Source organism: Vigna angularis, chromosome 3 (genome assembly GCF_016808095.1).
Source record: "Vigna angularis cultivar LongXiaoDou No.4 chromosome 3, ASM1680809v1, whole genome shotgun sequence".
Classification (NCBI taxonomy): Eukaryota; Viridiplantae; Streptophyta; class Magnoliopsida; order Fabales; family Fabaceae; genus Vigna; species Vigna angularis.
Genome location: NC_068972.1, coordinates 41,449,765 through 41,475,409, shown reverse-complemented (window position 1 = coordinate 41,475,409; position 25,645 = coordinate 41,449,765). Strand labels below are relative to the sequence as shown.

General features: G+C 31.1%; 4 protein-coding genes and 1 pseudogene across 6 annotated transcripts; 2 read left to right on the top strand and 3 right to left on the bottom strand.

The window, feature by feature from the left end:
- Positions 1-1,253: 1,253 nt before the first annotated feature.
- On the top strand, positions 1,254-5,017 carry LOC108324179 (transcription factor bHLH104). The gene is made up of 5 exons (XM_017557039.2): positions 1,254-1,421; positions 2,227-2,289; positions 2,608-2,685; positions 3,159-3,321; positions 4,566-5,017. The coding sequence occupies exons 1-5, from the start codon at positions 1,330-1,332 to the stop codon at positions 4,821-4,823; spliced, it is 654 nt and encodes a 217-aa protein (XP_017412528.1). The 5' UTR covers positions 1,254-1,329; the 3' UTR covers positions 4,824-5,017.
- A 2,617-nt stretch (positions 5,018-7,634) lies between these two features.
- Positions 7,635-10,142, bottom strand: LOC108325189 (CASP-like protein 5B3). 2 transcript variants are annotated; one of them, XM_017558211.2, is made up of 4 exons: positions 9,953-10,142; positions 9,628-9,799; positions 8,221-8,353; positions 7,635-8,050 (listed from the first exon to the last, which is right to left on the bottom strand). In XM_017558211.2, the coding sequence occupies exons 2-4, from the start codon at positions 9,753-9,755 to the stop codon at positions 7,856-7,858; spliced, it is 456 nt and encodes a 151-aa protein (XP_017413700.1). In that variant the 5' UTR covers positions 9,756-9,799; positions 9,953-10,142; the 3' UTR covers positions 7,635-7,855. The 2 variants fall into 2 exon arrangements, with proteins under 2 accessions (XP_017413700.1, XP_017413699.1); XM_017558210.2 differs by having other exon boundaries at positions 9,628-10,141.
- Positions 10,143-12,316: 2,174 nt separating this feature from the next.
- Positions 12,317-14,687, bottom strand: LOC108326145 (1-aminocyclopropane-1-carboxylate oxidase homolog 1). 2 transcript variants are annotated; one of them, XM_017559448.2, is made up of 4 exons: positions 14,595-14,687; positions 13,795-14,386; positions 13,284-13,605; positions 12,317-12,674 (listed from the first exon to the last, which is right to left on the bottom strand). In XM_017559448.2, the coding sequence occupies exons 2-4, from the start codon at positions 14,292-14,294 to the stop codon at positions 12,426-12,428; spliced, it is 1,071 nt and encodes a 356-aa protein (XP_017414937.1). In that variant the 5' UTR covers positions 14,295-14,386; positions 14,595-14,687; the 3' UTR covers positions 12,317-12,425. The 2 variants fall into 2 exon arrangements, with proteins under 2 accessions (XP_017414937.1, XP_017414938.1); XM_017559449.2 differs by having other exon boundaries at positions 12,317-12,561.
- Positions 14,688-19,451: 4,764 nt separating this feature from the next.
- On the top strand, positions 19,452-21,607 carry LOC108326147 (uncharacterized). Its single transcript, XM_017559450.2, has 5 exons — positions 19,452-19,613; positions 20,688-20,802; positions 20,888-20,977; positions 21,141-21,239; positions 21,337-21,607. The coding sequence occupies exons 1-5, from the start codon at positions 19,546-19,548 to the stop codon at positions 21,436-21,438; spliced, it is 474 nt and encodes a 157-aa protein (XP_017414939.1). The 5' UTR covers positions 19,452-19,545; the 3' UTR covers positions 21,439-21,607.
- Positions 21,608-21,965: 358 nt separating this feature from the next.
- Positions 21,966-23,004, bottom strand: LOC108326146 (enoyl-CoA delta isomerase 2, peroxisomal-like; annotated as a pseudogene).
- Positions 23,005-25,645: the final 2,641 nt, after the last annotated feature.

The window sequence follows — 25,645 nt, the reverse complement described above, 5'->3', positions numbered from 1 at the left end:
AAAATTATTTCATTATTTAATATAAGAGAATTTCTTCTATTATATTATTATTTTCTATTATGTTAAAATGTATATATTTAGTAAGTGTTAAATTGGATGTTTGAAAGAAAAAAATTAATGAAAGAGGCAAAGACATAAAAAATTAATATATCAAACGTGCTGCATAAAATGTAATTAATATTTCAATTCATGAATTAATAAGTTGATTTTAGGTTTTAGCTCACTATTCAGTTATAATAGTTTCTAAATAACCATGCTTAAAGCAAAGGCTACTTCCTGCACCACATAACAGGGTTGCAGTAAGAAATTTGGTAGGGTGCAGGAAGTAATACCTAAAGCAGAGATAACCCTTAGAAGGGATGCTAAAACTTCAGGGGCCGAAGTTACATTAAAGCAAGTGTTTCTTGCACCACATATTTTCTTCTTACACCTCATAGTTCTGGTAAAACTATATGTATTTCTACTGGTTCTCGTTCCTTTTATGTATAATAATTAAAAAGTGTTTTTATAAAAAGTAAAACTATATTAGAAAAATACAATATCATCGAATAAAAGATACATAATAAAATGTATGCATATATAATATTAAAATATAATAATTTCACTATCATTTTATTGCTATTATTTTTTAATTAAATAATTAGGATAACATATAATCATATTCAACGTCGGATAGTAAAATAAAATACATCATATAAGAAAAGATTAAAATTTCATATATAGTATAAATTACACTAATATCTTTATTTATAAAATTCACAAAATTTTAAAACAATATTTTAAATAATAAGTTCAATCTCAAACTTGAACTTGTATATTTAATCAAATAAATAAATTCTTACCCGTAATTTATTTTATCAAATTTGACCAATTTATGAGTAGCTTAACTTATTTTTAAGATGTATTTTGAGAGATTAGAGGTATAATTTGGTTACAGCATAAAACAATAGTAGAAAAAAAATAGTTTAAAACAAATGGATATACTTTTTTTTTCAATATCTTAAAGTGATATTTAAGTAGAAAGTATTAAATGGTATAAACCACCTAAATAAAAAAACTATATTTAAATTTGAGAAATTAACAAATTTATGTTTCATTTAAAAATGAAAAATATATTAAAAAAATGAAAAATAAGTTAGGTAATATAATCAATTATATGTTTATAATTTGTATATTAAATTTATCATAAATTTGATTTCATGAAATGAAAAATTTCTGTGCTAAAAGCCAAAATACTGTTCTTATTATTTGCGTAGGGAATATTTGAAGGCGTTTTGTTGTGAGAGAAGATAGATAGGGCGGTTTGGTTAAAAGAAGTGGCAACCGCAAATGGATTCCTTAGGTGATAGCAGCTGTTGGGATTTTCTCGATTACTCTTTCATCGATCAAGCGCCCCCTGATTTCCTTTGGCCCAATCATAGGTTTCTTTCTTCTTTTTATGAACTTTTCATTTTTAACTATTCTTATTTCTTGATTGCATGTTTCTTTTTTTTGGGGTTCATTGTTGATCTTTATGCTATTATTATTTGATTTGGTGAAAAATTAAGATTACCCTTTTTATATGTTAATCTGTATCACTGATTGATTTGTTCGTTGTATTTTTGTAGTAGCTCAAGTTCATTCCTTTAAACATTTTTTTAAAAAAAATGTTGTTGATTTGGCGATGTATGGTGAAAGATTATTGCTGTTTTTTGCGGAATTTGGTATTGCATGGTTGGATTCGTATTTTCTGATGTACCCTGATATGGAATTTGATTCGAATGGTGCATTAGCTCCCAGGTTTTAATTGTTGTTGTGTTATATATTTTTGTGTTTTGTTACTTAGAGGGAAAACAAAGTTCATCAGTGTTTTTGTTATTTTTCTTATTGCCCTGATGTATGGTAATGAATAGGATTGATTGTTCTTTTTGGGGTGATTCAACACCTTTTGTTTATAAATTATTTTGAATTTTGTTGTTGCTTTTGTACTGGAAAATGTAAGATACTGAAAAATTATTTTTTATTTTTTTTTTTTGTATATAGAGCTAGTGGTGTCTATTGATGCATCTAGCCAAATCACACTAGAGATTATGAATATTGTCTTTGCTTAATGTTGTGTGGCAAACTTGGTGTCTACGGATTATTGTAGCCTAATTACATGGTAGGACAAGAGATGATGGGTGTTGTCTTTGCTTAATATTTTGTGTGGCATGGCTGACACGTTTTCTTTTTTCCTCTTTTTGGAAGTTTGAGCACTGAAATTGAAATTCCAGATGATGCTGTTGCTTGTGAGGAGAACACCAAGAAGAGGTATCTTGCCTGTTGCTTTTGAAGTGATGTACTATGTGATGATGTAGTTACTGTTATGAAAAGTTGATGAAAATATTGTTTTGACTCCATAGACTATTTTTTTGTAATTTCATTCGTTAACAAAAAGATGTGAACTTTAAAGCATGCATGATTGTTGTACATGTATCTGATGTAGTCTCTCAGACACCCGTTGAATCTCAAGCTTATGCTTTAACAGAATTGGTTGAGTTGCCTTTCCTTTTTGTGTTTTTGTTGGAGTAGTGATGCTGTCTTTTGAATAATTGCTTTTGTGATCAATTTGTTGCAAATCATTTGTAGGGGGCGTACTGATTCATGCTGTAAGGCGGGATCAAAAGCATGCCGTGAGAAATTGCGGAGGGAGAGACTCAATGAAAGGCATGCACGCTTTTATATATTGAATTTATAGTTGATGTCACAGAGTACTGGCTGAACTTTTAGCTTTTCCTGTAGCTGTTGCATAAGGAATCTATACTCTCCCCATTAATTTCTGGTTTCTTCACACATTTAGGTTGTGTTTCACGCATTGTTGTTTTAGATACTTGAGTTAGATGCATCGCATGTATGTGGTACACTGAATGTGTGAAATTTACAACTCTCTCATCCAATTCAAAGATTATCGTTAGGCATATGACTTCTCTGAGCACAAGGCAATACCAACTTGCATTAATTACCAGTTGTTACATTTCTTTGATAACTTTCTATGGTTATTGGAAAAGTGATCTTAGTTTCTAGATACTCAAGATCACCAGGTATGTTAGATACTCATGTAACAATCAACTCTTCCTGCTTTGTATTGTTTTGCTGCTTTTAATGACAAAAGGGAAGAACTTGATTGTGACTTTTTGCAGGTTCTGTGACCTGAGCTCTGTTTTGGAACCTGGGAGACCTGTGAGAACAGATAAACCATCTATACTTGATGATGCTATCAGAGTCTTGAGCCAACTTAAGTCCGAAGCTCAGGAACTCAAAACAAAAAACGAAAAATTATTAGAGGAAATAAAATGTTTGAAGGTCAGTATTGTTTCAGACATATTCTGTAGTGAGTTGAATATTTATTTCTCTTACTGCATTTTGGATTAGTTTTCTTTGAAATGTTGGGCTCTCTACATACTTCATTCATGGAAAGAAAATGAATTTGACTTTGGTGAAACTACCAGAAGCTTTTCATCTTAAAATGATTAGACTTTATCATTTGTTTTGTTTTCTACTTATTTCTCCCGAAGAAGGCTTAGAGGGCTTCAAGCTTCACGTTACACCAGTGGTTATATCATTTGCACAGCTAAATTTCATGAGTCTTGTTGTAAGTAGTGGTGAAATAATGTGATTTTCGCATACACTTGATGTCAGAATGCACGCCAACAAAGCATTTAGTAAGGTGGTCCTTTTCTGCATGGAGAAGAAAAATAATTAGTGGTTCTGAAATTAAGCAGCTTATGAATTAGTAAAAGTTGATTGAAAAGAGTTGCTAGCGAGGTCTGTTACATTTACCTCTCTGATTATGTTCCTTAAAAAAAATGGGTATTGTAATATTCGTGCAGTGGTTCTTTTTTATCCTTTTAGAGCAAAAGTGGTAATTTTATGCTCATTGCTTTTGGATGCTTATCCATTTTACTGTTTTTGTCTTAGACGAGGATTATATTTTAAATTAAACCCTCTCAGTAACAAGGTTTATGAATTATTTTAACATAGTCTTTTGTAATGTCACTGCATCCTATGTTGATGGAATTATTTACTTCTGATTTAATTTTGTTTGTTTCTTTTGTTGTCTGCATTCAGCTAGCCCTTCCTCCAGTTAGTTATGCAACTTCTGTTGATTCTGCCTATCAATATTTTCATGTTCTTCCAGTTTTATGCATGACTAGCACGTGTAGTTCATGTTTGAAAATAAGTAAATCAGGGATTGTGATACTTCTGCCTTTCAGTTATGTTTTATAAAGTAATATTTTAAATGTAATTTCATGTATAGTTTCTCTTAGTAAAGAGATTTAAACCTTACTCAATTTTATAAGATGTTCAGCTTATAAAGTGAAGTTTATATATATATATATATATATATATATATATATATATATATATATATATATATATATATATATATATATATATATATATTATAATCTGATCTTATTATTGAATTTTCAACCGATTTAAATTATCTTTCTTTGTTTCATTGAAGAAAACATCTTCGGAGTTCAAACTCTCCAACATTGCCTTAGTGTTAAAATCAAAGTTACAGAATTTATTTGTTTGAACAGGCCGAGAAAAACGAACTTCGTGAAGAGAAACTTGTTCTGAAAGCAGATAAGGAAAGGATTGAGAAGCAGTTGAAATCCCTGGCCATTGCTCCGGCAGGGTTTATGGCACCCCCTGTAGCTGCTGCTGCTGCATATCAAGCAGGGGTGAACAAGATGGCTCTTTATCCAAACTATGGCTACATTCCAATGTGGCAATATCTTCCTCAGTCTGCCAGAGATACATCCCAAGATCATGAGCTTAGGCCTCCTGCTGCATAGTGTTGCTTCTGTTATGCCTCTGCATCATTTCACAACACTCTCAAAGTATTGACATGTAAATACTGTCATTGCTTTGATTCTTTTTCTCCCTTTTTACTTGCTATAATGTGCTAAATAGTTTTACAAGGAAAACTACGATGGCTATGACATGAAAACTATTGATGTCCAATGTAAATTGCCCATTCTTTGCTTCACAGTAGCTCTCAAAATTCCACATTTTTTTGGTGACTATGTTACTGATAGGGAGTATGTTTTGTGGATGACTGATCTTCATTTGGAAATCTGATGTTTTGCTTCAGTTGATTAAATTACGATAATCACTATTATTTTACTAGTTTATGTTAGTTATATGGATTACATTATACCACTTAACCTATCATTTAACTAGTTTAAAAACCAAGAAATCATTAACAAAAATTGGTTGATTAAGTTACTTAAAATTTTCTTTTATCTGAAGTTTACCAATGAAAAGACAATAAATTCATACAAAAAAGTTTAGTTTGGTCTGCAATATTTTGTTATTTGCTTTTCTTTTTCAATAAATTTTTAATGTGATGATTAATGATAAATGTTTTTGAGGTAATTAACATAGTTTAGATATTTTCTGAGCTACACGAGTTTTAAAAAATATTTATTTGATATTATAAAATAATTTTAATTTTTTTTTTGCAAATTATCTAGGAAAAATACTATAAATGTTAAAGTATTTTATATCTCAAACTTATTACAAACCTTACATATATTTTTAGAAAATGAATTATTGAGAGTCATAGTTAGTAGAAAAACCATAGAAAGCCTGAATTTTCTTAATTTTAATAGTAGAGTGACTTAATTAATCTATAATAAAAAAAAAGCGTACTAAAATCTTACATAAACAAAACTATGGGAATTAAAATTGCAATTAACTATATTTTCTACATTAATTAAGTTCTGGATTTTTTTTAACTAAAGCTAAAATGTGTTTTCCATGTGAACAATTTCATTTATTTTTCTTCTTTAAAAAATAATATAGTTTCCATTATAGAATATGTTGATGTGATTCCAATAAAAGGCACTTGGACTTATTAACAATCAACCACTTTATTTTGACTGTTTTAGGTGGTACCTCAACTTTATATACTATTTTATAGTGATTATTCCATTAATGGTTTAAAGTATTTATCAATTATATATGTGGATGATGATATGATTCTCAACTTCCCTACACCACTATGCTTCATTATATCAAATGAAGAAATAATTATTTAATCAGGATTTGGTGCTGATTAAAAGTGCACTTTCCATGTGACAATTTTAGGATATCCTATCAAAATTGTGTTTGTGTATCCCTTTTAGAATCATAGATCATAAATCATGATATATAAAATTTAACATAATCTTTATGCAAGTTGTATGAAAAGATAAAAAGGAAATCATTTTAACCACACCATTTTGTATAAATGGTTGGTCTTTATTCATTTTAAAATCTTATATTTCATATAAGTAAAAATGTGAAAATAATATTATTTATTTGATAAATTACAATTTTAATCTAAAAAGTATTAAGTGTTGTCAAATAAGTACAATTCATTAACATCTTTTAGAAACAAAACATAATTTCCCTCATTTTTCTTAAGAGTAAGGTTCCAAATTAAGGTAACTTTATGAGAAAAAGTCAACCACTGATTTTTAAAGAGAATAATTAATTTTGGGTAATTGATAACCAAATATTTTCGTTCCCTATGCCATTTATTGTTTATGCATTCCATGATAAGTCTCAATAATTTATTTTTACGAATCCTTTGACTTTGAATGAGTTTAAATAATCCTTTGTTTTCTTTCCACAATAAAATCTTAATTTATTGTATTAATTACCTATCTATTTATATATTTATAACGGTATATACGTATATATTGCAAAAGAATAATTTACAGGATAATAATGAAACTTTCTGTTAATCTACTTGCTTACTAAGAAAACAAATAACATATATGACACTTAATCTAAAGTTAACACTATTTCTAATAAAAATAACTAAAATAATAAATTTATTAAAAAATTTATGAGTTTTAATCATTATATTTATATAACGTTTAGTTTTCTTATTTTTATCTAACGTTAGACTCACAATAAATTTTAAAATGTGAATCTTACAGTTAATATATTTGTGTGAAAAAATTTCACATCATCCTTTAATAATTTTGTGCGAACAATCTCGTATCATCCTTTAATAATTTTGTGTTAACAATTTCATATCATCCTTTAATAGTTTTGGTCTTTTGATTTGGTTCAATAAGTTAGACGTAATTATGAACAATATACAAAATTTATTTTCAAATAAATATATAATTTTGTCTAAAACTTTGCAGACTGTATGGTTAAAAGAAGGGAGAAACAACAATTTTTTATTATGATTGACTTACATAAATAATAGCATAAATTATAAATATATAATTATAAACATAATACTACATATAATATAATTAATAATAAAGATGTTTCTCACAAATATGATAAATATATAATTAGCTTTTTGAACCATTTCTTTTTTCAGATTACTTTCTATTATTTTATTGTCCCACGTCTTTTCAAAAAATATATAGTCAATCTCGTTCTGGAGATTGAAAATTTCATAAAGCTTGAAAAAAACAGTCATTTTTTTTTATTTTTCTTTAATCAGTTTTTTCAAGTTAGAATACAAGTTAGAAGTAACTTTTGAGAATTGAAAATATACTAAAAAGTGCTTCTAACTATGTATTTGAACATGCTCTAAATATCTCTAACCAATACTTAAAAGATGAAGTAAGTGGAAAATAAACATCTCAAGCAGCTGAATCTAAGCTTTGTGGTAGACACTGGTTTATATCTTAGCAAGGCAAAATCATATATACATTTTTCCTCCCTTTTACAATCTGCATTCTGAAGCTACCCCAGTTAAATTTCAGAGTGCAGAACTAAAGTGATTCCCTCCTATCAACAGCATCAAAAGATAATTTTCAATCAGATGAGAGAAACTTGTGGAAAATTTTCAAGAAAGAGCAACACTTTTATCTTATCTGCCAGCTAGTAGCCAAAACATAATTACAGATGATAATGAAGTTGAAAACCAGCTTAGGAATGCTAGTGCCACAGAAACCTGGTACTTCTGACACTCCTCTCCAAAGTGGCAGTGTCCCAGATCATGAAAGTACAAAACTGTTATGCCAGCTGAGGCAGAAGCTGCTGCTAGAGACAGTGTTGCTGTCACCTGTGGAGCATGGACAGTGGTCAAGAACAAAACTTGTCAAATGATAAACATCATAACTGTACAACTAAGTGCTACTGTCTGTAACAGGCTAATCATACTTTTGAAAGAGATATAAAGATTATCCAAACATGCAAAAGTTGGGAAGAGTATAGGTTGGCTAAGAGACTAACCCAATCTCCAACTACAAAGAGGCTGATTAGTACTGGACTGAGAAGAGACTGTTTTCTCACCAAAGAAAACAAATCCAATAAAGCTAGCAAAAAACTCCAAATGATTTGTAATCCCATTGAAGCTATCAAGTAACTGTATAATTACCAATGGAACAGTCAGCTTTTGAGTTATATGATATATCCAACATACATGCATTGCTATTGAAGTATTCATGAACAATGCAAGGTTAATTTCTTGATCACCACTTCATCAGAAAAAGCAAAAAGCTTCATGAGACATGTTTTATTTGTTGTCTAGGAAAAGAAATAACATAAAATTGAATAGAAAGCAATATAATTAGTAGGAGGTCTATCACAGTCACACTCCATTGAGGTTCAACTGCAGACCTCCTTTCCATGCAAGCACTTCCTTCATCTTGACCATGAGGCTGGTTTCTTAGTTTCTTGTACCAAGCTGCCAGATCAGCCATCATTTGCGCAAAGAGCCAAAGTACATAAAGACACATTCAGATGTTTCTTCAATTCTAGCATTCAAGCATAAAGTCCTCGAAGAAATGCATCGTGATCTTGAAGTGAAATCCATTTCCTCTTTATAGGGAAGAGGAAAAAATTGAAGGAGGAGAGCCTCTTCTGAACAAGTCCAGACTCTTTACTGGATTTTTTATGTTGTCCTCTGCTGAGTATTAATAATACAATGATTTTGGTACTTTAGAAATCTTTTTAATATATTTTAAAACATCAAAATTAGTGTTCATCATTTGCTAATCAAAATACCAACTAATTAATTTCCTGCAACAAAATCACTTATTGGACCTAAGTAGTCAGTGGTAAGGCATTTTTTCCTTATAAGGTAAATCAAGGTATACATCTTCGGTGCCTCAGTAATTTGGAATTGAATAGTTCAAATATCTCCTCACAATATGAAAAACAAAAGCAAGCAGAGTGCAATCTCATGAAGCCACTAATTGCAATTTACTCAAAAAAAGATGAAATAATCAATAAGAATCCACACATTCATAAATCATAACTGTTGGATCAATATCGGAAGATTCAACATCCCATATATGAGTCATTTGTCCAATGGTTCAAATTGGTTGAATGCATTGACATCCATACATATTCAGCAATTAAGATGAAGCAATCAGAAAACAATCTACTAACGTATGACACGATTAATGTCTTTTGGGAACACAACACTCATAAAATCTCTGTCATTCAGACACGTTCAGCATTGAGGATGAAGCAAGCATAAACAATATAAAAACATATAATATGGGTAATTTATTTTGAGAACACAACAGTCATTCATGAAACTCAGACCAAACTGAAATAAGTGCAGGATGGAGTTTTGCAGAAGAAAAACAAAATCTTGGCTTAAATGAGAGGAGAAGGGAATTGACTGATTACCAAAAGGCAGTCAAATTAAAGAATCTGGATGTGGTGGCCATGGAAGCAATTGACCCAGCAGCAAAAGTGAACTGTGTCATCCTAAGAACCAGTGCAAGAACGGAGCCAGGAGCCCCACAACAATTCATCTTCTTTCTCCGCCAAATCAAATCAATGATCAGCCCCTCAATGCCTAACAATGAACACACATTTTCAGATTTCAGTCCAAAGGACAGAACAAACCATCAATGGATCGAAAGGTGAGACTTTTAACATCAACTTCACACCCCCATCACACACCACACAAAGTCAAACAAACAGAAAGATAAGGCACAGAAATAGAGACCCAAAGGGGAGAAAAAAGAAGAAGAGGACAAATCAGAGATTCCAAGTTGAAATTTGAATCTGGCTTAACACAACCCAACAAACTAGACAGAAGAAAGGAACAACACAGACTGAAGAGATGATGGAGCAGAGAGAGAGAGAGAGAGGACTATGAACAATTAATGTTAGCAATTCATCATAAATTCACTTTATTTATGAGGACCATGATAACGATATGAAAGATTTTATCAGTTAAGTACTTTTTAATATGCCATTTTAACTTTTTCATTCAGTAACTTGTGGATGCACTTCAGCGTTTCCACCATGCTTATTACGTAATAAAAGGACATTTATGATCTATATATTAGCACAAATGATAGTAATGAGAATTATTCATCAATTTTTTTCATCCAAAAAAGTAAAATTTAAAACCCTAAATTTTAATTACCTGATTTAAGATCAATGTCACTATGCATATTTTAACATTGGATCTTACTTATAGAAAAGAAAAACTTAACTATATTAATATTACAAGTTTTCTGAATTTTACAGCTTTTTCTTTCACTCAAAAAGTGGTCGATCTCATTTCACTAATAATAATCTCTCATGTGCAATTTGATATTTCATGAAAAAGTAAATTTATATCAAGGTTTGAAAAGAAAAATATTTTCTGTATACACAAATTTAACAAACCTAACTCAATGTGTGGTTTCATCTTAAAGATAATTTTGTTGATATTCAAGTCAACAAGCCAAGTTTTATAGCCTTCCTCCACGCCATAGTTTTTGCCTTAACGGGTTGAATATTGCTACAAAAACATAAGGACTTAGCCTCAACATGTTAGTATCACAAACTTTTTTTTATTAATGATGATGACGAAGAGTTATTAATTTATTGCGTTAAAAGTTTTAAGTTGAAAATGATATCAATATCTTGTATAGCTAGACTTAGATTTTAATAATATTGTATTTTTTTTAATAATCTCTTTCCTTTGTAAACCCAACATACATAAATCTTTTTTTCATATTTTTTTTATTGAGCTTTTGTAAGTTTATAATGTTATATTTTTTTCAAAATTTTTTATGTAAGTGAAGAGAGAGATTCTTCTTGCATTTCTTAATTTTCGTCCTACATCTCCAAAGTGTCAACATTATCTCTTTGATTAACCAATAGTTTTCCAAAACAGTTGAAACCTTAATCAATTTTCAAAAGTTAGTAAAGTTTTAATTAACTTTTGAAAACCGTTAATGGTTAATAAAAAGGCAATATTAAAATTTTGGAAATGCATGACGAAAATTAAAAAGGGAGGAAAAACTTCTCAAATGAAGAAATCCTAACATGTGTTTTATGAAATATTAAAGAAAAAAGATAAAGACATTTTTAAGCTGAAGAAGACTTCTAATCATGTTTTTTTGTAATATTTCTTAAAAAATCGTGTTCATTTTGCTCTTATTGATTCATGCATTCATAAACACAATATTTATTTCTATTATTGTTATGAAAATTATGAATATGGTGTTAAAATCTATAATTATGTGCCTTCAAAGGGATGAAAAGATTATCCTTAAGCATTTTGATGATTGAGATGTAAAACGAGAGTAATTTACTCAAATAAAACCAAACAGTAATGTTTTTTTGTAAAGAAAAACAAAAGACTTCTAGTATATAAGTATATCCTTGATATAATTTTTGAATAAATTACTCGTTTGTTCATTAGATGTGAGAGGAATTCTTAAGTCGGAAAAAACTATATAAGAAGTCTAACAGGTATGATTTACCAGTAAGTTTCCTAGAACTGTTTTTGCGATTAAAAATGTAATTTTAAGAATTGATTTGACATTACATAAGAGATTATTGAAATAATGTTTTTTTAAAAATATATATCACCTTTTTAAATTTAATATTTATTAAGAATTAATACAAAATAAGTTAAATTCTATTGAACAAAAACGTATGAATATTATCCAGTTAGTAAAACAAAATTTCACTTTCAATTTCTTACTTTTAAGGTGATTTGGTTTATACAGAAAGATTTGTAGAGTAAATCTACCTATACTTGCACAAACCAACTTATTTTTCTAATTCGCCATTCATGCAATTTAATAAAGTGCATAAATCATATTTAACATGGATCTTTCAGAAAATATCTTATAATAAAAAATTACCCTTGAATAATGGGTTAAGTGTAATTCTAAATAAATAAAAAATGTATGTAAAAAATATTGGGGTTGTCATAAATATATTTTATATCATCATTGATATAATTCGTTTTATATTGGTTCATTGTTCTGCTGTGATCTTAGACAAAAGTTGGTGAGTTTTGAAATTCCACCCATTCAACCTCACATTGCTGGTGAGGATATACTTTTAACAGAAATGAACAATCTTTCAACAATCATGAGAAGACATTGAAATACTTGATGAAGTTTCAAACACGAGAAGAGAAAAAAGCAAAGTATTTGACAAGTACTATCTTCAATACAAATAACTTGTACTCAAATCCTAAAATGCATCAGAGGAGGAATTTGATTCGCACATTTACTGTAGTGAGCTAAAAACTCTGGAACCGAAAATTCTCTGTATTTTGCAGGATTTTCTTCTGATAATAACTCCTTGATGGGACCATAAATCCTTGCATTTGAATGAGAACTTGTGGTTAGAAAGCATGCAATAGAAACTCTTGGACTAACACGGTTGGCAAGTACTCTATGTTGAGCACTCTTGAATTTGTCATTTGAGAGAAGCTGGTGTTCAAAAATATTCTACATCAGTCATCATAATCATTTACGATGTCTCACATGAACTAACTAAAGATAAGATCAGTCATCATAATCATTTACAAAGTCTCACATTAACAAAGTCTTACATTAACTTAACTAAAGTCATACATTAACTAAAGATAAAATTAGTCATTATAATCATTTAAGAAGTCTTACATTAACTAAAATCTTACATTAACTAAATATAAGACCAGTCATCATAATCATTTACGAAGTCTTACATTAAATTAGTCATCATAATCATTTACATCATTTACTAAGTCTCACATTAACTAAAGAATAATAAGATGTTAATTTATAGTAAAAACTGTAAGATAAGATCTACACTTAAATATGCTATAAATTCGATTTTATCTGTAGTAAACTGTAAGCTAAGATCTGCACCTAAGCACCTAAATATGTTATAAATTCTATTTTATCTATAGTATCTTGAATCATCTAAAATTAAGTTGAATAAAATGAGAGAAACCAAAGTAAAGTTCTTGGCTCATTCACTCTTCATTTCTGCTAATTTATAAGTAATGTTAACTTTTCCTGTATTCAAGTGAAAAAGAAGAAAATGCAGAAGCATACCTGCAAAAAATCACCAATGTTAACAACAAGAGCCTCAGGTAAAGGGGGCAAATCGATCCACATGTCCTGATGAAGAACTTGGAGGCCACCAATTTGGTTTTGTAGAAGCACTGTGATGAAATCAACATCAGCATGCTTTGTTATTCCCATAGTTAATTCTGGTTCTGGACAGGGTGGATAGTAATGCCCAACAGCATACAGTCCCCCATTGCACCCAATATCAGCTAAGTAAGTTCGATCCAAACCAAGACCTTCTGATAGTAATTCAAACAATAAACTTCCCAATTTTGACACTTCATCTGTGTATTCCACAAGTATGTCTCTACAAACAAACAAAGTTAATACTATTCATAGACTCATACTTCAATTATTTTCAACAAAACTAAAGAATCATTAGCACAAACAGGTGAAAGACAGAAAAAACTGAAACACACACCTGAAAACTAAAGAATCATCAAATTAGGAACATTATCACAAACAGGTGAAAGACAGAAAAAACTGGAACACACACCTGCATACAGATGGTAAGTCTCCTAGTGTAGGGAGATTAGTAGTACGGTCACAGATGAAAGTGTCTTTCCAATTAGCTGGAGCATTGGAATATAGATTGAAATTGCTGTTAAAGATAAAAGGTTTCTTATCACGAGTATAAAATTCCTTTTTCACCTCACTATCTTGCTCAAAAAATCTTACCACCCCATCTAACATCTCCTCCAGAGTGCTCACTGGGATGCCATGATTCACAATCTGAAAGAAACCCCATGTCTCTGATGCTTCTTTCACTCTCTCAACCACCCTTTTCCGTTCACCACTATCTTCATGGATCCTTCCAAGGTCAATAATAGGAATAGTGTAATCTTTATGGCCTGATTCTGAGACCCTCTTGATATTATCAAGTGGGTGATGGAATATGCTAGGGATCTTGGTGATGCCTTCGTCAACAAGTCCTTTCACACCAAGTTTTGTATCATCAAAAGCTTTGAGCTCCTCTACTCTTTTGGAATCTTCCATTAGTATCTCTTCCTTTTCACTATAACTAGATAACCTTATTTTCCTTCTTGTTATAGAGACCTTAAACTTCAATGCAAAATGTTGTCTTCAAACTGCACAATACAAGATCATCGTTGGTGATGGAAAACCAAACAGTGAACAGTTTCACTTTGATAATAAATCAATGATAAAACTTCTGTGATTATTCTTTCAAAATATTTAAATAAATGACGAGAAGGAAACACAATGATAACACTCAATTAACCCATCTCGGTCCACACTTACTAGAACTCCATAAAACTTTGGTTAGAAATTCATTACCTGAGACTCCCTCTTTCACTATTGTAGCCACGCCTGAGAAAAAATGAGAAAGAAAAGTGTGTTTTTATGTGGAGATCACAACTGAGAAGATAATGATTGAGAAAAACACGTTGCAGTCATGCACCATATTTGCTGTCGCTGATAAATTGGAAGAATGTGCGGTTTTCACCAGCATATGCCACGTTTACGTTTTGTTTCTATTTCATGTTTTGATCCAAGTTCGTAGAATGACATCATTTATATCAGTATATAAGTATTGCCAGTTTTAAAACGTTGTTTTCATGGTTTTGTCTTAAAAGACGTATTAGAAAATGAAAGAAGAATGTAAACAACGTATGACTTTGATTCCTAGAGTATATGAAACTAAGAAAAATAAGTTTCATTTTCTGCAAACTTAGTTTGAGAATAAGTCCCACCTGAAAATAAGAAAGTTTAACATCGTAAAATTGAAGAAATTGATGTTCAAATTCAACTCATGTATAATAGGTGTTGTGTCTCTTTGATTGTTCTCCTTCTTGAATGACTCATCACACAGTTGGAACTACTTGCTATAATATTCTTTCATGTGCAACTTTGCTCCTAATTTCCGTATGTCAGAAGATTTACCAGCTGAATGCAGGTGCCTGTGTTGATTTAAACTAAGGTGATAAGAAACTATATATCGTATGTTCTTGAACACTCTGTGATCATGGTCTTAGTCCATGTGTGATCATAGTGATTACATAGTAACGTGCCTTTGATACAGACTCCAAATCTTATGTAATTATTTAGCTTTCTATCTGTTTGCAGATTCATATTTGTAGTGGAATATTTTCTGGTTTTGGCATGTTGGAGTTGGTTTGTACATATTAGAAGAAATTTCTTAATTTTACAATTTCTCAATTTTCCCGTTTAAAATAAAATAAAAAGTATAAAATTTACAATCTTATTTTTCAGTTAAAATAGATTATATATATATAAACCAGAGTGTTTATATATTAATTATAATATTCACCGGATATTCAACAAATATTTTAGATATATCAAAGTTTTTAAATAGGTATATAAAATTTTTAGAAGAGGATAAATATATAAAATGTATTAAAAATATTTAAAATTTAAAAAAAATAGTTCAAATCATATATAAATATTAAAAAATTAGGGGCCAAGGCCTCCTTGTGTCATAGCAAATATTTGCATTGCTTTACAAACTAAACCGATTTTGTTCACACAATTATTTTAAGGGTTAAATATGTTTTTAATTTCTAAACTATTAAGTAAATTTGTTTTTAATCCTTTTAAGGGTTAAATATGTTTTTAATCTCTAAACTATTAAGCAAATTTGTTTTTAATCCTTTTAAAGTAAGGTACATTTTAGTTCTCCTCCTTAACGAAACCTTAACTTTTGATCCTCTAAAATTAACCAGCTTTAAAAACAAGCTTATGTGGCTAAGGGTGGCACACCACGCTCATTTTTTTTCTTTCAAGTTTAACATCTCCTTACTTGCATCTTCACCCTCAGCTTCTCTCCCTCCCTCCATCTTCCACTCTTCTTCCTTACTACTCGACCTCCTCCGCCACCAGCCCTGCTCCGCCTCTTCCAATGGGCCTCTACCCAACCCAATTACTCAGCCCACCCCTCAATCTTCCACGAGCTCCTGGACCAACTAGGTCGAGTCGGCTCCGTCAACTCAATGCTATCTCTTCTCAACCAGATGCACTCCTATGCCTGCCCCGTCGACGAGTCCACCTTCCTCATCTTCCTTGAAACCTATGCCAACTTTGAACTCCACGCTGAAATTGATGTTGTCATCGACCTCATGGAACGAGACTTCGCCCTCAAACCCCGCACGCGCTTCTACAATGTCGCCCTCAACCTCCTCGTCAAAGCCAACAAGCTCAAGCTCGTCGAAACGCTGCACTCCAAGATGGTGGCTGACGGCGTCGCCCTCAACCTTTTAATTAGGACATGGTAGTTGTAGGAAGTGGTGCATTTCTAAGTTTTTCCCTCCCAAGTATAATTGACTCTGTAGCCTAAGGTCATCTAGTTTGTTACTGGATGGAAAGATATAGGAATTCTTGAACCTTTTTTAACTTGTCTTTGATTAAATGTTTCATTACAGCAATTTATTTTTTATTGAATCAAATTTGTGTTTTTTTAGTTTATTATCTTGATATTCTTTTTGCTTAATTAATAGGTTTTAACCATGGATAGTTTTGAGCACCTTGGGTTTCTAATTCAGTTTGGTGATAAGGGATCTGAAGGAAATTCTTTCAGTCAATTTTCTCCCTTTTTTGCAAATTCAGACCCTGACATGCATGTTGTTCTTGTTCCTGCTGCTCAAGTTCATGATTGGCTTCAACAAAATATTGTTGCTGCTTTGGAATTATTTCTGAACGGACTTCTTCTAAGGAAAATGGGTCAGCTTCTCCTTTTGATCACGATGTTGCTATGACTGATGCATCCAGTGCCTCAGTTAATAAGGCCTCAACCAGTACTAGAGGTGCAAGTTTCATTGAAGGGATTTCAAAATCATCGTATATGAAGCATGCACCTGACATTAAAGGTTCAACCACATGCAATTTTCTGAACGTTTGCAATTTGAAACTGCCAAGGTTTGTCTGTTTATGTCTGAACAAGATACAACGTCGCCCTCAACCTCCTCGTCAAAGCCAACAAGCTCAAGCTCGTCGAAACGCTGCACTCCAAGATGGTGGCTGACGGCATCGCGCCTGATGTTTCTACCTTCAACATCTTGATTCGGGCCCTTGCAAGGCTCACTAGCTGCAGCCTACCATTCGGGTTTATGGCCATAAAACTCTCCAATTCATAAAATCACAACACAGTGGATAAATTTTCATCTGTCAATTTTGATGGCTCAATACTCCAGAGGATTCGAACAGGATTATTTAGAAGAAATAAAAAAAATGGATGATGCGGCTGTGTGTGGTGGTGGCCAAGGAGGAGAGGTGTGCGACGTCGACAGGGGGTTTGATGAGGAAGAAGAGTGCAAGATGAGGGAGGGAGAGAAGCTGAGGGTGAAGTGCAAGGATGGATACGTTGACTCCAAAAGAAAAAGAATGATTGTATCATCCTACCATTAAAGCACCAAAAATTAAGGTTTCTTTAAAGAAAGAGGACTAAAATATACCTTACTTTAAAAGAAGGACTAAAAACAAATTTGTTTGATAGTTTATGGACTAAAAACATATTTAATCCTTATTTTAATAGTAGCAAAATTTTCCTTAATTTTTTTACTATTTAATGTCTTAATATTTATATATATATATATATATATATATATATATATATATATATATATATATATATATATATATAATTTAAATAATTAATAATAAATCAATACTATCTTGTTTTAATAATAAATTATATGTTTAATATACTATATTCTCATATCATCATAAATATATGATTTGGAAGAATTTGAATCAATATATTATTCATATTACAAACCATTTGCCCTCAAAATTGTAATGTGAAATATTAGTTCTAGTTCACAACAATATATTTTCTAATAAAAAAAACTTGATTTATCTTACGATAAAATGACACAAGACTTTTTTTCTTCTTAAGGTTAGTTATATCAAATTGAAAAACCAGTGACATAAATTAAAAGGTATCAACTATAAGACATTATGTTTAGTGATTGAGATCCAACTGACTTGAGACCAACCCAATCACCCATTTTGAAAACAATAGTTATAATTTAAAAGAAAAAATTAAACTATTTTACTATATATATATATATATATATATATATAATTTTTTTAATCGATAAAAAATTACCAAATATAAAGTGGGAGTTGCCAAATTTTGATGGCCTATTTAGATCATGGGTCAAGAAAGGCTGACATAAATTTTCCACTTTATTGTTGGGTGAGGCCACCCATTTTGCAGGCTCTTATTAAAATGGAGTAACATGTCCAGATATCAAATTAATATATTTTTTTAAACTTTAAAATAATGAGTACTTTGTTATATATAAAAAAATCGTATAAAACCTTTTTTGTATTAAATTTGATATCTTAGTTCAATTAATCTTTTAAATATATATAAATTCTCATATAAGTAGTCCACTTTATTTTATTGCGAAAAGAAAATTACATATAAAAAACATCATACTATATTTAAATGATAAAAATTAAAAGAAGTTTTATAGGTGATTATATTGAATCTATTTGTTTAAATTCTTTTTAGAAAAAAAAAATTTTAAATAAATAATTACTTGGTTGATTAGACTTGACTACTACTCTTCAGGTTGACTTCTTTTATGTGCAATTATGTTTTATTTACTATGAATGTGATGGTGGCTAAAGAGATCTAATGAAAGCCAACTTGTTAGTGGTGGTAGGTGACGCATTCAATTAAAAATAAATATTTTTTTAATCCCTATTATATCACTAGGCATGTGAGAAATTATTGATATTTTTTTTAATTTGTTGTCTTTGTTTAGTTTATTAAATATTATAAATATTTATATTTTGTATTAATGAATAGTGAGATCTTTAAAAATAGTAGTAATAAAGATTAATTTGGTATATTGATAATATCTTAACTTTTTTAAACTAAATCAATTAATTTTATTAGTATGTATAATTATGTTAAAATTATATTACATTAAAACTAAATGAGAGTAAATTAAAGTGAAAGCAACATAATAAATATTTTTTACTTATATATCTTTAATACGATTAATTAACATTGCTTGCTTAACACCCTCAACTTCCTTTAAATTATTCCAAATCTTATTCATAATAATAATAATAAATAATCATGATTTCTTTTAATAATATTGGCTTAACAAAATTGACCAACTTTCACTTGCTCTGTCTCAAATATTATATTTGATTTCGTGTTCCTTGTTTCACTCTCCTTCTCTTTCTCTATAGTCTTCCTCATTATTCTCTCTCCGAGCTTCACTCTGTTCACCTCTGCAAAAGGGAGAAAAAAATGGGGTTTTCTTCCTTTCTGGGTCGCGTTCTCTTTGCCTCCCTCTTCATCCTTTCGGCATGGCAGTTGTAAGTCACCCTTTTGACAGATCTGTCGGATTTGTTTAAAGGAATTCATTTTCCATTTTGTTTTCGGTTTTTGGATGTTGGCTTTTGTTCTTTCCATTTTGTTTTCGATTTTTGGATGTGGGTTTTTGTTTTCTCGCCTTGGTTTCGAGGATTGAGTGTAAAGGGTGCGGCTTTTTAGGATTTGGAGACGCATTTTGAGTCCTTTTTGTGGACGTCATACACTGATTAATGATTGGATTTTGCTTTCAATTTTAATGTGCATTAATGAATGGAGTTGTTGATTTTCTAGAATATAGGTGCCATTGTGGTTGATTGTTGATTGTTTATTGTCTTTTGAGCAAGGGTTTATAAAATGGTTTGTGACCGCAATTTTGGCGTAAGGTTAATGTTTTTGGAGTCTCTTGACTGCCATTGTGACTGCATCAGCAGTATTTGTCACCAATGTCAAAGATCGTGTTAAGACCTTACTTTTGACTATGGTATCATGTTGAACTTTTAAGTGGTTTTTGAATATCCGTGAGTGAATGTGCTTTTAAATTCTTGAGTTGCATAGTTTTTAAGCTGCTTTTCTTTTGAAGTTACTCACCTCGATTCATTGAGGATTGTAATGTTTGCATGAAGTAGTCAGACTTTGATTATATCATGTATACTATAGAGCCTAAGCTTATAGATCTAATTGTGGAGTCGGTTTCATGTGTCAAGAAAGTTCAGGTTTAGGTTATAAATGAATCTAGTTATGAAAAACAAGATAAAATTCATTGTTTCCTTTACTGGCCATAATCCCATCAATGAAAAACAAGATAAATCCCATTGTTTCACATGCTGCAGATCCTGATCCAAAGACCAATAACTGGAATCTAATTTGATTGGATTTTTCAATTTCCCTATACATCACTGGGTTATGATATGTTAAAATTTTGTACCTATGCTGTATCCCTTTGTTTGAAAGAAAAACATACCTAACAAAATGTTGGGTACTTAAGAAATTTTGGTTTGCTAATGTACTACTTTGTGTGACAGAATTTCTTATTATTGCAAGTTTTAGTTGTGTTGACATAGCGTTTATAATGCAAGGTTTAATGAATTTGATGCCAATGGTGGACCCATTTCGAAGGAGTTGATTCCCAAGCTCACTGTTGTGAAGAAAAATTTGTCCTCCAAATTGGGGGTGGCACTACCAGATATTGATGTGAGGCCATGTTTTTATCTACTATCCTTTTAGCTGAATAGATTTCATTATTTAGTACCCTTTCTGACTGAAATACTAAATACAGGCCCGGCAATTCATTTCTGTTATCATATTTCTCAAGGGGGTTGGTGGGATTTTGTTTGTGTTTGGCAGCACATTTGGATCTTTTCTACTGGTAAGGACTTGGTTATATTGTGAAGAAGACGCTATTCTAAATCTTAAGTGTTCTTTTAAAGCTCATGTCATTGTTGTGCTTCAAACGAATTATAAATCTAGATTTTTTTTTTCTCTTTTTGTAGCTTCTGCATTTAAGGCTTTTGTTGTTGTTTTTGTTATAGCTCTTACATTTGGCGCTTACCACTCCACTTCTGTACGATTTCTACAACTATAGACCTGGAAAGCCCAAGTATAATCATCTGCTGAATGAATTCATGCTGGTTTGTCTAAAACTTTTTTGACTTGATGTCTTGCTAATTGATGTTTTCAATTGTGTGAGAACTTGATATATACTATTGTGGTTACTTTTGATGGCAGAACACGGCACTTTTTGGGGCATTGCTATTCTTTATTGGAATGAAGAACTCAATTCCCAGGAGTCAGCTCAGGAAGAAGACCCCTAAAGCGAAGACAGTTTAGAAAAATAGAGTAAAAGAAGTACTAGTTTGTCAGAGTGCTTAGTTTCGGCATTCAGTATTTGATCTTCAGCTGAGTTTGGAATAGTTACTTAGACTTTATTAAGATGATTTTTGTTTTTGTCAGATGGACCATATTTTGATTATTGGCATGCTTCCCCTTTTACTTGCAATTATATTCTACTTGACACAGAGAAATTAAAGCTAAGATATGTTCAGATTTGATTATCAATACTTAATGAGTAAATGGATTTCCTTGTTGGAAGCAGAGTGAAAATTCTTACTAACTGAAAGCAGATGTTAATGCACGAGAAACAAACTGAAATCCTCAGTGAAGTGTTGTTGGATCATCATTTAAGGTGTCATTTTGATGGAGACAGGTGCTGGTGTTAACATAGACTCCATCTACCTATAAATTCATTCGGCCCCATTGGGTTCTTGAAGCCACCTCCATGCATGAATGAATCAAGATGGACCGTTTTTATTCATGATGCTCTAAAGGAAAAGAAAAGGTAACAACAATAATCAGCTACTGTCCTAACAGAAAAAATTTCCTCACCAAGTCAATAGAAACATTAAGTATGATGCAAGGGATTTACATGATGGTCTGAAATTATTACATTGATTCACCCTTTTTTTTCTCCTTCAATCTCATACTCCTCCTTGTTTATACCATTCATAACAAAACAATAAATTCATGATGTTTTATTCAAATCTTGGAAACAATGGATTTAGGTGCTAAACCCAAAACATCACACTTCAGGGAACAAACTTTTTCTGATTTCGACATAAGCCTCACCAACCCACTTCCTTCGTGCCAACTCCTCCCCCAGGCGCATCGCAGCCTCCACGGTACCCTCCGCGCTATCGTGCGCAGAGCGCACAATCCCCATCTCCACCGCTTCCTCCGCCTTCACCTTCCTCCCCGCGAGCACTACGTCACGAGCCGCCGCTACCTTCTCCCTCATGACGGCTGCAAAGTAGTCAGGGAGCGTGATCCCGAGGTCCACCTCCGGCATGTAGAGGACGCCGCGGTCGCCGCGCATGAGGACGTGGTCGTGCGCGAGCGCGAGAACAGCTCCCGCCGCGGCAGCGTGACCGGAGACAGCGGCGACGGTGGGGATGGGAAGGGAGAAGAGTGCGGCGAGGACGGGGCGAAGGGAGTTCGACATAGCGCGGAGGCGGATGCGGGCAGCTTGAGGGTCGGCAGCTGCACGCGCCCAGCGGAAGTCGAACCCATTGCAGAAGAATCTGCCTTGGGCGGTGGTGACGAGGGCGGAGGCGGCGGTTGCTTGGGAGTGGACTTGGGTGAGAGCGGCGAGGAGGGAGGAGAGGAGTGTGGGGTTGAGACGGTGTTGTTCGTCGCTTTCACTGGTTAGGGTTAGAACGAAAACCGATCCTCTCTTCTCCAACGTGCACTCCATGCTACCTGAGTAGAGTAGTTCTGTATCACTCATGGGTTTACCATTCTCTCTGTAAAAGGTCTTGTTTCTCTTCTTCTTTTTCTCGCATTCGGAATTTTTTTTTTAAATTCATTGTCCCAAAAATTCTACAGGAACAGAATTCGAACAGGAGAACGATAAGTTATTTCAATTTCTCATTTTATTTTATAATTCTTTTAAATGAGCTATTAACTTATTTAATTGAAAATTATATATATATATATATATTTGTTAATTTATATAATTTCTTAAATTATACAAAATTTTGGTTGACAAAAATATATTCATATATTATGAATTTTAAGTTTTATAATTTATAAGTTTAAAGATATTTGAATAAAATTTTATTTTATTTTAAATTAAAAATAAAAATTATTAAATATTCTTATATTTAAAGTATTTTTTTTATTAATAGAGATTTTAAAATTTAAAATATTTTTTTTATGAATAGATATTTTTTGTTAACTAAAATTTGGTAGATTTTTGGCAAATTTCATATTTTATATATATAAATATAAAAGTTTATAATATTTTTATTATAATGGTTAATTTATCTATATATATTTATTGTTTTAATTGATATTTCGAGTAATTATATTTTAAATATATTATTATAATATTTTAAAAATTATTTATTTATTTAAAAACTTTTATTTGTGATTATTTATTATACATAAATCATTACTTTAATATAAATATTAATGAAATTTTTAATATTATTAATGTATCATTTATGGACAAATATAAAACTATACACTTTATTAAATAGTTTATGTTGATATTTTATTATATTTAAATTAATATTTTTACATCAATGTTATTAAATAAAATATATAATTTATAGTTTCATATAAATTATAGTAGTTTCACATGTAATATTTTATTTTAGTAGTATTTTACTATTAAAAATGAGATGTTACAAAAAAATATTATAAACAATTTTTATAACAATATAAGTTTATTTTAAAAATAAAATAAAATGAATTATGAACCTTTTGTAGGTTAGTCCGTAAATATCTTTATCCAAGGTAAAGTCTCTAGAGTGTACCTCCTGCTACTCTCTACTACATAACTAACTATCTATACTTGAGTTGGGGTTATTGAGAGTGTCAAGGTAAACTCTACTATGTAACATATTCACGAGAGTTATAGAATTACGTTAATCAACATCATTCACACAATCAACTACATATTCATCATCAACATTTCTCTCTGTAATCACACATATATAGAGAGAGAGACACACACAATTCACACAAACATTGCATACTATCACATGAAACTTCTAATTATACATTAAACAACTAGAAACAATCTTACAAGTCATCAGAAGTCACATAATAACACACTTTTTCTTTATAATATCTTGATACCCACATGAGATAAGGAAAATAGATTGGAAACCCTCGCCAACAGCTTCGAAAGGGTCTAAAACCCCTAAAACCATTTAAAGAAAGTCCAAACCCATTTCCAGTGTCTAGGGCGCCCTAACCACTGAAAGCAGGCGCTCAGTGCTTGTGTCTCTGGAATTAGGCGCTCAAGCCCCATGACAGCACCCAAAACACTTTGAAAATGGATTTTTATGCTCCCGAAACTTGTTTTATTGATCAAGTTGGTTCCTTAAACATTAGAATTGATAAAGACACACATTTATAAGTGAAAATAAGCATCCATTTGATCATTAAACTCGATATTAGTTGTATCAACCCGTTTTTTACACTCTAAAACACCTAAACTCATATTTACACCTTATACACCAAATTTCTGCAACCTGACAACTTGAACAAGTCCCAATAGACTCAATAACATATTACAAATCATCACCTATACTTAAAACTTCTAATTTGAGATCTCACTGGTTAAAACCCCTAAAATTGAACCTAAAACCATATAAAACTCAACATTTCAACTACTAATTGATTTTACCTCAAATTTCTATTAACTAAGACTTTAGACAAGTTTCAGATGACTCAATGATAGTACTAAACCAATTATTTTCTCATTCCAATATCTATCTCTCAAACTCACCTCTCAAAACCTTCTTTTTACCTTAAAACTCAAAAATCGGTTAATCTTCATTCCAACCACTTTGAATTCAATATTAAACCTCAATACACTTCATTATACCCAATCATAACAGTAAAATCGTTACAACCACACCATACCAAACATTAAACCATCACATAGTCATTAATCATCATTTAAAGAAACTAATGCTAACCAAAATATGTAGATTGCAATTAAATCAAATCATCATACATGCAAGCACTAAATTTACACAACAATCATAATAAAAATACAAACAATAGCTTCCATTATCTCACATTGGTCAATGGAGCTCAAAAACGTTGATCCATTGCTTAGAATTTAAAAAACTTTGTAAACGCCTACAAAATGCCGAATTGAGAATGAAACAAGTCCTCAAAACCTCATATTACAAGACAATTAGAAAAAGAAACACTAAGACGCATACGACGAATAATCGTTTCACGTGATTTCAAATTAGGAACAAAAGAGAAAAATGAGTCAAAACTTACTTACTCTATTCTATAAATTGATCAGGTAAATGTGGAGATTACTCTACTATGATCTCCTGGGAGCTTCTGATAATCAAACAAATGATCGAGATGCTAGAATCTTTAAAGAGAAGATAGAGAGCTTTAGAAAAATAGTTTTTAGAGAAATAGTACATTTTAAAACAATGAAACTTGTTTATAACAAAACTATTTATAATAAAACCATTTAATATTAAAATAACTGAATCTCAGT